The sequence below is a fragment of the Falco peregrinus genome, chromosome 9 (assembly GCF_023634155.1).
Source record: "Falco peregrinus isolate bFalPer1 chromosome 9, bFalPer1.pri, whole genome shotgun sequence".
NCBI lineage: Eukaryota > Metazoa > Chordata > Aves > Falconiformes > Falconidae > Falco > Falco peregrinus.
Genome location: NC_073729.1, coordinates 25846761 through 25861679, shown reverse-complemented (window position 1 = coordinate 25861679; position 14919 = coordinate 25846761). Strand labels below are relative to the sequence as shown.

The window sequence follows — 14919 nt, the reverse complement described above, 5'->3', positions numbered from 1 at the left end:
GAAGCAACAACTCTCTCATAAAGTCTAGTCTGCAACCAGAAGAACGCAGCAGGCACAAAATCAGAAGTGAAATATGTGCAGGCATGTATAGACGAGAAAGAGAAATTACCCAGCTTTGGGGCCTCAAATAGTCTGGTTGAGAGGGCAACATTCTTGCCTCTTTTATCCCATCCAGGATAGAGGTGAGCTGTAAAATTCAGCACCCGGTGAGGGTGCTCTTTACAAACCCACAGGATTAAGATCCAACTGTCCTTTGCTGCCCTGCGTTTGTAAGAGAGCGTGTGATGTAGCTATGCTCCGTGCTCTGCATTCCCAGTGCAGCATAAATTCCTCTGTTGGCATTTACTAAAGGTTTCTCTAGACAAATAAAGATGTCCTGTATGTAAACACATCCAAATGTAATTCATCTTCGAGACAGAATTGAGCAACGAGACTTGCCTGCACAAACCCTTGGACACAGAGGAGGAACTGGAACATAAGCAGAAGCGAAGTCCCACACAGACCTAGTGGGCCTCCCTGTGTGAGCCTTGACTGAACACAATTAACCACTGTGCAAACTGTCCGCTCTGCAGTGCCAGCGATCTCCCCTGTGCCCAGCACCACACACCATAACCCCCACCATTTCAGTGAACAGCTTCTCTGCACTGCAACATCAAGGGGCTGGTGAAGCACGGTCAGTCTGTGCTTTGCAAAACAGCTGGAAAAGGAAGGGAAAACCCAACTTCACTTACGCTGGCATTCATTTGCGCTGTCAGCAGTGGCAGGCTTCCATGGGAACTGGTTGAAGCCAGGGCAGCAGCGATCGCAGGACCCGCCGCAGGTGTTGTGCTGGCAGTCACACTGCAGCCTGCAAGGGAGAGGAACAAGGTACAGCCAAGCCTGTGGTGATGAGCTGCGATGTGTGTGATGGGGAGCCACTGCATAACCCTGTCATGCATAGCTATCACTAGTCAGACCCAAAACCGAGTGATATTTGTTAATCCAAGTATTCTGGAAAACAGGCTTCTAAGGCGTTTTTTTTTCAAATTTCTGAACTGCTGATTGTATTTTTCTGAGCCAAACACCAAACTTTGCTTTTCCAGTGCCATTGTCTCCTTTCGTTTTCCTCCACCATCACTTCTCTGTCCTTCACAGGCAGATAAGGGTTACAGCAAAATCAGTCTCACTGCCTAGCAGTGACAGCTAGAGACAGTAAAATGTGAAATGGTTAGCATTGGTAGAAATTGGAGCTGAAGCAAATTGCTTGAGAGGCAGCAGTGTGGTGCAGGGACACAAAGATGTCCCCACCACCATGCAGGGGCAGCACGAAAGGAATAAATAATAGCCCAGAGCCAGAGAGGGATAGGGTCACACGGGTCCCATCTGCTCCTCCAGGTATACCTGTGCTTGCAGAGAGAAAGCCCATGAAATTTGAATTAAGTCTTTTAGTAGATGCTGGCCCCGCACACTCCCTGTGAAATGCAGCTCTTGCATTTCTCAGCCGGCACAGGCAGGACCAGGCTGGGTAAACAGGCGGCTCCGGAGGCGCCAGGCAAAAATCTCGACAGTTGACCGATGGATCTCATCCCTGCTCGACCGCAACGGTGATTCATTAACTTCAGTGATATCATCTCCAAAACTTCCACTTAGCAGAAGGCGATTCCCATCCAACACAAATGCTTTCTGTTGTATTAGACTTATGGATAATACAGCATGTTCCAGCTTTTATCTGTACAATTACTCATTTCCCCTCAGGGCCAGTCTGCCACTCCCATCTCTCCCTCCTCCAATGCTTTTCCATTCAAAAGCATTTAAAAATAAAAGTAATTTTTTTTAAACATTAGAAACAAATGGATGGTTATTCTGAGTGAAATGCAGGACTGCAGACACACTTTTCCATGGCTGCAGTGAACTGAGTGTCATGGTTTCCACCTACATGTATTTTTAAGATGTGGCACCTGAGAGTATATGGATAGTGAACAGCCAGACAGAGGCAGCAGCATGGGACAAGTGAACTCATTTTAATGAAATATGGGATGATTTGAAAGTTCGAGGGAATGCAGGCAGATCCACACTCAGCACGTTTGCTTCAGCCAGAGGGGCTGAGAGGCAGGAGGTCCCAGCCCTGCTGGTGGTCCTTCCCTTGCAGACACCATGGAATGCTTGGCCACTGTCAGCTCTGTGAGCACTCGTGATGACCCATCCCTACCCACATTCACAGGCTGGGCTGTGGCCAGCAGGGTACAGGCATGAAACCAAGCCCCTGAGAGGCTGGCTGGAGCCTAAGCGGCAGAAATGAGCCCTGAAACATTCACCAGGAACTTTCTTCCCCCCATGTTTTGCAGACCCAAGGGGGAGACTCAATGACAGGCAAACCTTGGCCATGCCCCTGTAATGAAACCACCCACACAGCTCTCACCTGGCTGACTACTACTGAGCAATTCCAAGAAAACCAAATTTCATGGGGTTTTTTTTCCGTGCCAATAGCTGGAGATTAAGATTAACATCCATATACACATGTGTGCAGAGAAAGATGGTCACTGAGTCAGGGAACTTATAAACCTGCTGAGCACCATTAATCTCCCTGGCTAGAGGATGTGGCTCCAGCCACACATCCCAGACCTTTAATGTTCAAGATGTTTGAAAAGCACTGGTTCAGTTCCCAGAATGCAAAAAGACGTCACTCAGTAAGTAAGGATGCATATTTCAGGTGGAGGAGGACTTATTTATTTAGTCTCTGCTGTCTAGAACTAGCAACGACCTCTCAAGAGAGCTCATCTATCATAGTAGCTTTACCACACCTTGTGCCGAGTCCACGCTGCTAATGAGTTATGGACAAATGTGCATGAGCTACAATATTTACATGTTTCATTGATTGAATATATACAAGAAAGAAGAGAGAGCGGCTGTGTTCACATAGCACATATTTCCTGGTCATCCTGCCATAAAAAATAAAATCACAGTCTTCCCACTGGAATTGATGCTCAGTAACAGAGACAATAAACAGTTTCCAGTGAGCGGCTGTATCAGAGCTGAGAGCAGCACACCAGTGCTACAGCATCTTGGATTTGGCCAGGACATCTGAGCAGCACAATCAAGAAAAAAGGGAAAAAAAGCCCCTTCCTTTAACTGCTTCTGACTGTACTGAGGGAAAAAAACACCTGCAGAAGGGACTCACAGGTGGCACAAATCTACCAGAACACATGGTGCTTTCCCTTCCAAAAAGGGAAAGAGCAAGCTAGTGTTCAGGATCCAGCAGTGGGAAGGCATCCTTGACCTCCTCCTGCAGATCTGCTTCTGACCAGCCAGGCTGCTGTTATCTTGCTGGTTATCTTCAGCATCAGGCACAGCAGCAGCAGCTGGACTCTCCGGTTGTCTCCCTCTTGCTTGTGGCATCCATGATGGGCCAGTAAATCCATGGAAACAGTTGCTCTTATCAGACAGATGCAGAGCACTTGCAGGGTTCTCCTGAGCTCACATCAACAGCAGTCGCATGTTAACACACGATTCCTGTCTGGGCTCTCCATCTGCAAAGTGCCAGGTCCCCACTGATGCTTATCCCACTGCTCACAGGGTTTGCCAGGAGAAAGCTTTATGCTTGGTCCTGCTGGTGTTCACTTTTAATCAGCAGAAGGTTCCTTCCCTCTGCTTAATTCAGCCCACCTGATCTTGGGGCAGAGAGAAAGAGTTGTGACAAATGCAAAGACCCTTGAAGAGGCTGTATCTGCCTGCACACTGCAGGCCCCTGCACATACACACTCACATGGGGATCAGCCGTGCTGCCAACTTAACACACAGCTGGATGTGCAGGCTCTGTAACTTGGCACTTCAGAGAAACTTTCCAAAGCTGGATAAACATTATCATTTATGGCCAGGAAGTCAACTCACGAACATGCTCCATCACGTCCTAAAGTCTTTGCCAAGATTTCTAGCTCACCTCACCTCTATCAAAGTGCTCATCCTGCCTTTCTGGGCAACAGACACACGAAACACAGGCATGTACAGAATGGAGAGGGAGACCTCCCAGACAGGCTGAGACATAACTGGGATTTTTAATGGGGTCGGGCCAATTCACATTCCTTGTTTCCCTCTCTTTGCATTTCCTTGCCCTGTTGCTGTCACACATCGGCATCTGAAGAGGCAGGACATGTGCAGAGGAACACACCACACCTATTCAGACGGGTCACACAGATTTGTGAAGAAATGACATGTTTCTGACAGCTGGGGCCCATGACATGAAGGGACAGTGTCAGAGCCCCAGCTGCTTCTGAGATGCTGCCTGTCATGCAGCATTATGGCAGGTATTATTGTGCTGGCTCTGTGCTATGTCAAGGCAGGAGAAGTGGGATGACTGCCCAGCGCTGCCCGCTTCAGCAGGAAGGCCGGACCCAGCTGCTGCTGGAGCCTTGGAGAATGGCAGCATTTCACCAATTACTCATTTTCTCAACTGTAAGTATCATATTTCTGCCGATTTCTCCGTGCTCCTGGGATTGCTAAAAGGGTACAGCTATGTATGAGAAATTCTTCTGTTTACCCAGCACCTTTGTACTGATGTATCCCAGAGGGCTTTACAGATGTTACATGCTGACTGTACAAAGCACCCAAGTAGAAAATGTTTTCTCCTCCAGACAAGTGTGATCTGCTCTGGGTGAAATGCAACAGCTGCTTACAAACATGTGCTGCAACATTAGATCACAGTTTGGGACCAAGAGCAAAGATGCCAAATGCATGCAAATGAGAATGGAGGAGAGGAATTCTGGGAGGCAGAGACAGTCATCAGCAGAAGTGGCATTGAACAAAGATTCCCAACACATCTCTCCTCCCTCAGTTTCCCCCCCATTTCTGGAGAGCCCCAAGCCACCCATACACCCAAGAAATGTCATGGTGTTCCTATGTTAAAGAATCACTTTGCACCATGAAGCCCTTTTGCCCTAGTATACAAGTGTACTGTGCATCCAGCAACACCAAAGTCTAAAACAAAACCAAGGAACTGTACATTCAATTATTTTTGAACTTCCCTTTGTCAGAGAGTTTGGCACACTAAGGCAGACTTGCTTACCAATACATTTTTGTTTTAATACTTAGCAGCTTTAACCTTGGCTGGGACTCACTGGAATTTTATTTTAGAAGATCCAAAAGCTCTACATGATCCTGATGAGAAAGAAATATAAGCTTCCCTCGTCCAGCTGAATCTACCCATCCCTTTCATAAAGGCAACATTCAGGCTGCAAACAGATGGCTAAGAAGCAACACTTTCGTGGTTTGAAGCAGCTCTTTGGCATTTCAAGTTGCCAAGGCAGATGGAAAGAGTCCCATGAGCCAAAATGTAACTGCTTTGCATGCTCTTGTTCTTTTGCAAAGATTAGTTGTTCAGCTACATACATAACCAATTTATGGTTCTTTATGAGAAGTGGGCAGTAAAGCCTCTGGTTTCTTGGAAGTCCATCTATTTATGAAAGCATTGCCCCAAATCTTAAGAAGCCACATGGGAAGCAAGAGACTTCTCTGGACAAGTTCAGAAACCAGCCCTGGGCTTTGACAAGAAACTTCCATGCTCAACAACAGTATCGGCTTTGTGCACCCACCCTCACATTCCAGCACTCTGCTTCCACGGGGATGGCAAAGTTGTGGGCAGGGCACCCAGACCAGGGAGCTGATCTGGCTGAAAAATAACCTAACAAAACTTTTGATTTTTGCTACTTTGGCTGGACCAGTTTCTGATTCATCTCAGAGCAGAGCCACAAACAATACTGCTGGCACAATTATAAGCTCAGGACAGGACACAACTCACACTGGTATCTTTCATTCTTAGCACAACAATTCAAATGCTTTTACACAGAACTGACACTTTGAAAAACATACCTGTATGGGTCATTAGGGTCTTTGGCATCACAGACGTCTGCATGGCCATGGCAGACACAGCGCCCTCCAATGCTGATATCTTTGATGCTGTAGTAATACTGGAGAGCAGAAGAAAAACTGTCCATTAATATATTTATGAATAAGCTTCATAACTGCTGTGCTTGGGATTCAGAAGGGCTTTATCCAGTAAAATGATGTGTTGGGGTATTTCCCTTACAGTGACAAGCTGGACCTTGTAGGCTGCAATATCTGCCTGTGGTAAGACCCACCACCACTAACAGAGCCCATTAGCTACATGTTGTGTCTCCCAGCACAGCCAGAAAGCCACATGTGACACCAGCAGGTGTTTCCCAGTTTCACATTGTTGATGCTAAAGCACTGCTCTTGCCAAGCAGCCTCCAGCTCCAGCCATGGCAGCAGTGGCATCTGCTGCAGACCTTTCAACTTGGGGAGCACAAGTACAGAGAGAAAAAAATCCCCCCACAGGCAACATCCATGGATATCTTCTCCCCAGAGGTAGCACGCACAGCCCTCAAACACTTCCACCTCATTAGCAAGAGGTATTTAGGCTTACCCTTCTTGTGACCGTAGGGTCCCTTAAAGCTTTGCCCATCAGGTGCCCGAGCAGAGTGTTTGTCTGCAGGAAGCGCAGTCTGATGTTTGTGGCTTTCGTGAAATTCCGCAGGAGAGGAGAGTAGGAGAAGTTCATGGCTCCTGGGCGCCCATTTACCAGAGAGACAACAATCTGTGAACGCGAGGAGGGAAAAGACCGGGTTGGATGGGGCTTTGAGCAACCGCTCTAGTGGAAGGTGTCCCTGGCCATGGCAGAGGGGTTGGAACTAGATGATCTTTAAGGTGCCTTCCAACCCAAACCATTCTGTGAAATTTCTATGAAAACAAATCTTTATAATCCTGTGAAGTAGAAGGAAACCTCAGCCAAACCCAAACTCTACCTCCACCTCCCTTCAAGATGACTGAATCAGTTCCCTGCCAGTCTCATTTGGTTTAAGTGAGTAGTTGAAGTGGCATCCAAAAGTCAAGAGGGAACCAATTAACAGGAGTGCCTACAGTCACTGAGAAACTCTGGAAATCTCAGGGGATGAAAACACGCGACTGCTCACCTCCCCATTTTCTAAAGGCACGATCCGGGAGTATTCAGTAGTGCAGATGGCATGGTCGTCCTTGGTGATACGATCCACAGTTTGCAGTCCAAACTTCTCAATGCAGTCCCTCTTGGAAGCTGTTCATCAACCAGAGATAAGGGCAGTAAGAGAAAAGGAACAATTCAGAGCCCTGTATTGATTTTCCCACACTGACAAACAGGAGAGAAAAGTATATACTCTCTGTTAAGCATTTACTATGTACAGATTGCTTTGTATCATTAACTCAGTTGCTGCTAACAGACACGTACTCCACTAAGGGAGGGAGTCACTATGAAAGTAACAGGCATGGTAAGAAAAGCCTCCAAATCACCTCATTGTAGTAAATGAGGAAAGTGAGAATGGCCATTGTACCTACTGTGATCACCTGCAGAGACACCCACCCCTTCATTTGGCATTAAACTCACAGTTTCACCAGCTTGGAATCTAACCCTGGTTTGAATTTGCTACACTGGCACTGTATTTGCTACATTGCTTCTGCTGAACTGAGGAAGGGCTCTTTGCTGCTAGAGGTTCTGCTCCTGATGTAGGAGCTTGTACCATCACGTTCATAAGGCTCCTTAACTTCTTGGGTAAGTCCTGAAAAGTGAACCACACAACAGGAGCAACCATAAGCCACAGCCACCGCTGCGACACCTCCCACCAGGCAGGGTAGACATGCAGGTGTGGGGAGGAGACCTGCAGTGTTTGGAAGAGGCAGAGCAACTACCTGCAGGATGTCTCCTCCCACCTTACTCTGAACTCTACAATGGCTCTTAAACCAGCCCTACAGAACAGAAATGACAAAGTTGCCCAGAACCAACCCCTGGGGACAGCAATCAAGGGCTCCTGCCACTAAGTGGCAATTCCAGGCTGGCTAAAGCCAGGGGACAGGCACCACCACGCAGCCACACTGCTGGTCCTGCAACCTGCTTTGGGGACACTGCAAGACAAGACTCTCCTTGCAGCTGTGGGAACGGCCTGGCTTCCCTGCACAGCTGTTCCTGCAAGTCCAGCACCCTCATCCCTGGGATGTCTGACATCCCTGTGCTGGCAGTGTCAACCAAACCATGGTGAACGTGCTGGGGCAGTTCAGGACTTGATTGTGCAGAGTGGTGAGCACCCGCATCTACCCATGCAAAAACCTGCACAGTGCCACTCTCGGGGCTGTTCCCCCGGGGAAAAGCCTGGGACAAAGGCTGCTGGATCCTTCCCACACCCATTTCACCTGCGCCAGGAGCAATCAGCATAGGTTGCTGCAGTGCTCCTGAGTGTGTTTCCATGGGGAGAAGGTGGAAGAAAAGGCAGCCAACACAACCTGCTGCTCCTGCCAGCCAGCCCTGCTCAGCTTACACAGGAAGCTGATGGGAAAACATTAGCCTAATTCAGGGGAATAATCCTCCAAAATCTGTTGCAATGTGCCTCCAGAAGGCATGCTCCTCACTCCACATGCTGCACTGTATGCTAAGCCAGGCAGGAGGAACAGCAAGCAGAGAGAGCTGCTGCCTCCCCTGGCTTCATCTCTGGCTTGCACCCACCCACATCTCATCTCCAGACGTGGCCTTGGTCCATGAAACACTGTTTTGGCAACAGTAGGAGCTCAGTTGCATCCACAGGAAGATGATGTGGAAACATTTAACATCAGGTCTCTGGCCGCCAAGCTTTGCTTTGCCAGGTGCTTTTTTAAAGCCAATTTATTCTGAAGACCCAGGCGAGGAACCTGTCACCACGGGCTCAAGATGATTGATTTCCAGAGTACTGCCACAGCCAGGCATGGAAATAGGATGCTTAGCAGGAGCAGCTACTCAGGAAAACGAAAGAACTCCTCCAGTTATTGCAGATCTACACAACCGTATGAGCCAGAAGCTGGGAACTCTAAGCTAAAACAAAGTCACCCATCAGCCTTAAACCACAGCAACTCTTTAAGGAAACAGCATACTGTGGAAGCCTACCCTCAGCAGAGCGGACAGAGCCTTGCTCTTTGCCCAGCAAAGCAAGATGAAAGAGGCTGATCCTGCACAACACGATGAGCTGGGGCAGGCAAGGCTCTGTGGGCCTGGATGGACAGCTGGGACCGGGCAGCTTTCACGGCCTGTCCCCATTTGAAACGCTGTGCGGGGAACCCTTCCCGCAGATAAACACCACCTTAAGTCTCTTCCCGGTGTTTCTGCTTCTCCTTTGGTGGCAGAGGAAAGCACGTGCCTCCCCGGTGCAATGCCACGCATTGCCACGGTCCTTCCAGCTCCCTCCCAGAGAGGCCCATCAGCTGCACTGGCAGATGCTTTCCATGACAGTCACTTCTTCCCTCCTCCGGCAAAGCTAAGCCCGAAGGCACTTCAGCAGCCTGGCTGGGAGGCACAGGGCAGCCTGGGGAACTGAACATCTCCCATGATGAGTGGGGCTCGAGGGGCAGCGCTGAGCCCATGGGGACGGTGTCACCCATGGCAAGGCTCACTGGTGTCTCTGGAGAATGCTTACATTTCTGCTGGCTGCTTTTAACCCAGTTACTGAACTGACCAGTGCTTTTATTAGACCACCTACAGAATTCCCTATGCCAAAAATAAACCTCTGCAAAGGACTTCTTGTGCTAGTGAATCTGGCAGGTTTTGGAGCAGTCACCTCTATTTTCATGGGAATTTTCCACTTGACTGTGTCATTGATGTCACTTCTTTGGGGGAAGGGGGGGGCGGCAGGGGGTGGTAACAGGGCCTGATGTTGCAGGAAGGAAAAGGACTCACAACGCTGCAGTGTTGCCACTGCATGCAGGAACAAGAGAGCAGCGCAGTAACTCACTCCCTGCTCAGCCCCACACCATGCAATAATGTGACAGTAACGAGCCCCACGAGAGGCTTCAGAGCTGGAAGAGAAAGTCCCAGAGAAGACAGAGCAGGCAACTTGACAGCAGTAATTCCCCACTAGCACACAGCAAAGGGGAAAACACCCGCACTGGAGAGGAGCTACCACCCTAAGGCAACACAACAGGTAAAATGTCTGCAGCTCTTTCCTGCACAAGAAAAAGCCAGCAAATCTCAAGCACAGGCTAACAGGTAAGTCAGAAATCTGTGCCTTCAGAGGCAGCCCAGGGCAAGGCCTCCGAGTACTCTGAGGTCTCTCCTTGCCAGGTTTTAAGCTCTGGCTGTAGATCTTAATTCACATCATTTCCCAATTACTGCTGCTGCTGCTTCTGGGAAGGGCCGGGGGTTAACAAGTTCCTCAGCATCCAGCTACCCCATAGACCTTTGGGGAGAAGTTTTGTAGAACCAGCTGTTTCCAAAGGGACCAGGTTTTAATCAGAGAATGGGGAAGTCAAATGTGCAGACTAGATCCTGCAGCTACCTTTTCCAGCTGGCTGACTCTGATCCCCGCTTGCACAGCAGCACGATGGTGGTTCCCAGCCCTGCACAGGCTGTATCCAGTCTCTGGTACTGGTAAATGCAAGGGGACTGTTCACTGGATCCAGACTTTTCTGTTACAGCAGCCACTTGGAAGTAAGCCACTGGTTTGCTTCTAGAGGAGCTGAAATATGCCAGTCTGGATGTGGTACAGGGCAGACAGAGAGAAAGAGGAGGGCAGGGAGGACACAATAAGGAATCTCATGTTGCAGACCTAGATCAGCAATGTCCAACAATTTGACACTGGTGCCAGCTTTGGCATCCACATAGACCTGGGTGGGCACCAACGACAGTACTTTAAAAGTTAGATTTAGTCCCAGAGTGCAAAGAATTTCTCCTGCCCTGAGGAGCACCACAACTTCACCCAGCTGCCCTGATCTAAGCTTCAACTCTTGCAGCCTTATTGGGCAGAAGAAACAAAGCACATGTACCACATCACAGCAACGACACAAACATCTCCAAACCCAGCCTCATACTTGCACAAAGAGCCGTCTTCACTGTGGCTTCACTACCTGGCACTAAGCTGCAGCTCTCTTAGAACACTGGCATACTTACAGGCAAAATATTGCCAGGGCTCATAGGTAAGTCCAAAGTCAGTAGAACGCTCCAGCACCCAGAGGTCAGGACGAGGGGAATTGGCAAATTTGATCAGGACGTAGGCTACGTGGAAGAGCTGAAAGAAAGGAACACAGAGTTAGTTGGCTGCATGAAGCATCATGAAAACGAGGGAGAACTTAGTGGGATCCAAGCTGAATAAACGAGCTGGCACTCTGCAGGTCCTGCTGCTCACAAGCAGCCTGTGGAGCAAAATCTTCCACATCTAAAAGGATTGTGATACAACATGGCTGCTGGAGAGAGCCAGATTAGGGAGCTCAGCTCCCACCAGTCTGAATGCAAACAAAACACAGACTTTGTGGCTATGGGCCATGTTCAGGAGCTTGTGCTGGGCAACACCTTACACTTAGCATTGATCCAAGCAGGCAGCACTAAAAAACAGCTACGAAGCTGTTGTAGTGGCTTTTGGGCTGTTCTTAGAGTAACAGGTGACACCCTGGACTGCCAGCCTGGGAACATCTGACTGCACCTTGCATACACTATCACAAAATCCTTCTTCTTTTTTTTTTTTAAAGACTTTCCACATGGCAGCCCTGCTCCATCCATGCAAACCTGTGTTTTGAAGTCAGTGGCAGAAAAACTCCAGCACAATTCCTCTTCCCCAGGTGCCACAGGGAGGGAAGAGCAGAATACCCATTTGGCTTCAGCACAGCTCGAACACTGGGCTGCTTCCATTTGTCTGGACACTGATGTGTGCACACACACACCCCTGGCAAGAGTAAAATAAATGTACTCTTTAAAGAGCTAAAATATCAGCACTAGAGAGAAACAAAAGCCCCAGCAGAATTTCCCTTCCCGGGCTGGCACAGGCTCGCTCCAAGAATCCTCACTCCATCATCCTGTCACAAAGTGATATTTAAGGGCAAATAAAGTTCTCTTATCAGAGAAAATTCCTAACGTCAAAAACAACCCAAAAGGGAGTTTAGTGCCTGAAAAGCAGAGATTTATAGCTCAGCAGTGCCTCCTCATACTAAGCTGCTGCTGTATGAGCATACATCCCCCAAAGACTAACAGGTATCCCGAGGGACACTTCTACCAGGGAAGGAAAAGGACGGCTCTGTGCCTGCCTCAGCCCACCCGCCCCAGCCCCAGCCCGCTGCAGGAGTGCCAGAACAGCAGCCTGCACCTCGGCCCTGCCCCAGCCACACACATCGCTGAGCCAGAGGATGACTATTAATAATAACATGCCTCCAAAACAGCCCTGACGATCCATAGGCGGCTTTTTAAAGGGAAAGAGAGACAATGAAGAGGCATTTAAATCTATCAAGTCATCTTATGGTCATTCAGACAAGGGGGTCTCAGTGCTGTTGTGTGGTTATGGCACAGGACGACAGCTGTAGCCCTGCGGATTGGCACCAGCTCAGTCTCCTCAGAGGGCTGCACAGGCAAAAACTTCCTCAGGCTCCTGCCAGACAGCCCTCCGGCTCCGGGGCAGCCTCTTCTCTACTTATCGAGGATTGCTCTGGTTCCGGTCACAGGCTGGTGGCATCTGAACTTACACCTGGATGTAGGCTAAGGGGGCTTAAGAGAGATGCCTGGGGAGGAGTGACCTAGATCCAGCTGGGAAATCTGCATGATCCTGAAGCACAGCAGGTCAGAGGCCATTCTCTAGCTGTGAAGGGGAAGAAGTGTGGGATTCGTCACCACTCTTGGGGTTGCACTGGTAAGGACTGGTGCTATCCAGAATGAAGAAGTCAAAGCAGGCACCCAACACAGTTCCCTACTGCTAAAAGACTCGAGAGCCCAGTCAAGGGCAAAACAGACATCCTTTTCAAGTTGCTAAAACCTGGGGAAAACCAGACCTACATGCTGCCTCAATTCCCCTCTGCAATCTACGTTTGTCCAGGCATATGAGACTAGGCTTTTTCAGAGAAGCAGCATTTTCCGCCTGCTTACACTCAGCAGATCTGTTATTTGTTAGTGAAGCCCAAGAGGCTTCAGCTCAGACAGATGCCTTCTCTGCAGGACCAGTTCTCACAGCTTAACATCTGCCTCCTGGCATGGGAACAGGGCCAATTACCAGCCAGTGAAGTTACACCTTCCCTCCACTGTAAGTCCTCCTCCAGCTTTATTCTACAAAGAATAAATTAATACTCCTGCTGGAATCTGACACAGCCTTTAGCTGAACAAAATTCGCTGTGGCTCCAGCATATTTGCATCTGTTCCAGTCTCAGGCACTAAGACAGAGCCTCTGCTCTGAACGAACAGCAATCACAATAAAATTAGAAATGTGAGGCATATCTCTATCTTCTGCATTTATATTTTTGCAAAGCCAGCTACAAGTTTATAGTCAGTAAATCCCATGGAGTTTCTGGGGGGGGCCCTCCTCACTGTCCGGTTTCATAATGGAAAGAAATGTTCCTAATTAAATATCCTTGAGTCCAAATTCCTCACACGCTTCTAGCTCTCAGAAGTCCCCTGCCTCTGGAGAGCGTGGGTTATGATCCAGTCAAACTGGTGCATGGTGAGAGGCGGGTTTTGTACAAACACTGAAACTCAATGCAAAACCAAGCCCAGGGCTCAGTGCTTTACAAAGTCAAAACAACAGCCAAAAAAAGAACTTGTGCTGTTGGTTGCAACTACTGTGTCTGTGCTTGCTGGGAGCTCTCTGGAAGGTCAGTCCCAACCCCACTGGCAGGGTTAAATACCCAAGACCAGAGTTAACATGCCAACTTTTTGTCTTTTACTGCTGCTTTTTACAGGAAAGAACAAGAACCTCTGGGTTCTTACTGGATATTGCTGGATCAGCCACAGTATCTCAGCTGAAGCCCAGTTCAAATATTCCTTTCCCGTTGCTGCTCTCAAAGCCAAACATGATTCCTCCACTCCATACCCATCATTAGCGCTACTGCGCGCTGTTAAACTGCTGCTGAATTTTATTCTGGTTGTGACCGCAATTTTAGAACACAAAGAAGTCAGCCAACACTGCACACCAACTCCCCTCCAGCACGTAAGGGTTAGGGTCATTCCTACGCAGGGCACAGAAAATATTCAGGAGTCTGTGACCACAGTGAACCCAGCCCTGGAACAGGACCTACATCCTGGTATTCAGAGAATTTTTTGTCAGATCTTACTCCCCTGTCCCTCCATCCAATATCCTTATCTTGCAGAATATCACAGCCTGCTGGAAAAAAAATAAAGGCAGACTGCCTGCCTCAATTGCCTATGCTGAGAAAACTCAGAGAGATACAAAGATTGAACAGTAGCTCTAAAAATAGAGCTGGCAGAAAAGCCAGACTTTTCATTCCGTGTTTAGTTCCAGTACGGTTCTGCCCAACCAACACTGCAAGAGAAACGGTCGTGCTTTTTTCCAAAGCCTTTATTTAGCTCCTATTATCAGTCAGATGAATAAAAACCTCTATGCTCCCAGCCTCTTAGGCAGTTTTTTCCCCCCTTCTCTATGGAGGAAGGAGGTGAAGCACCAGATCTGATGCACACACTTGTCCCCAGGCAAGCAGATCCCTTGCTCTCACCACTTCTGAAAGTATACCAGGTACAACTCAACTTTTGACCATTGCCTGGGATAAGTTTTCAGCCAGGAAATTCTGAAATTTTAATTAGCAACCAACTTTCTTTGAAAATAGTAACGTCCCTACATCTAGCTGATGTTGCTGTTAGCGGTTTTGAAGCATGTTCCCTAGTAACTATCACTTGCAGCTGTCCCAGTGCCTGGGACAATGGAGCAAGTCCCAGAGCCAGGAGAGGAAGATGGAGATGAGGGCATTTCCTCCATCTCCCACCCACTCCATGCCTTTTGTGCATTTGATGGTTGGTGCTGGATAAAGCTGCCCAAATCTGATGAAAATATAATTAATTCTGATTACTGCTCAGTGTGACAGTGCAAGGATTTGAAGAGTAAAACCAGGATCCAGAGAGGCAAGAGAAAATTGCTTTCAGAACAGCATGTTTGCTGTCTGGCCGTCCATTTATCC

The 14919-nt window shown here is 48.5% G+C and overlaps 1 protein-coding gene across 2 annotated transcripts in view; it reads right to left on the bottom strand.

Moving 5' to 3' along the window:
* LAMA5 (laminin subunit alpha 5) overlaps positions 1-14919 on the bottom strand; it is a 93568-nt gene that overhangs the window by 42490 nt on the left and 36159 nt on the right. For both annotated transcript variants that reach the window (XM_055813274.1, XM_055813275.1), the window contains exons 3-7: positions 10928-11045; positions 6963-7081; positions 6416-6586; positions 5842-5939; positions 732-847 (exon numbers count right to left, since the gene is read on the bottom strand). In XM_055813274.1, coding sequence (XP_055669249.1) covers positions 732-847; positions 5842-5939; positions 6416-6586; positions 6963-7081; positions 10928-11045 — 622 coding nt within the window. The remainder of the gene's footprint in view (positions 1-731; positions 848-5841; positions 5940-6415; positions 6587-6962; positions 7082-10927; positions 11046-14919) is intronic.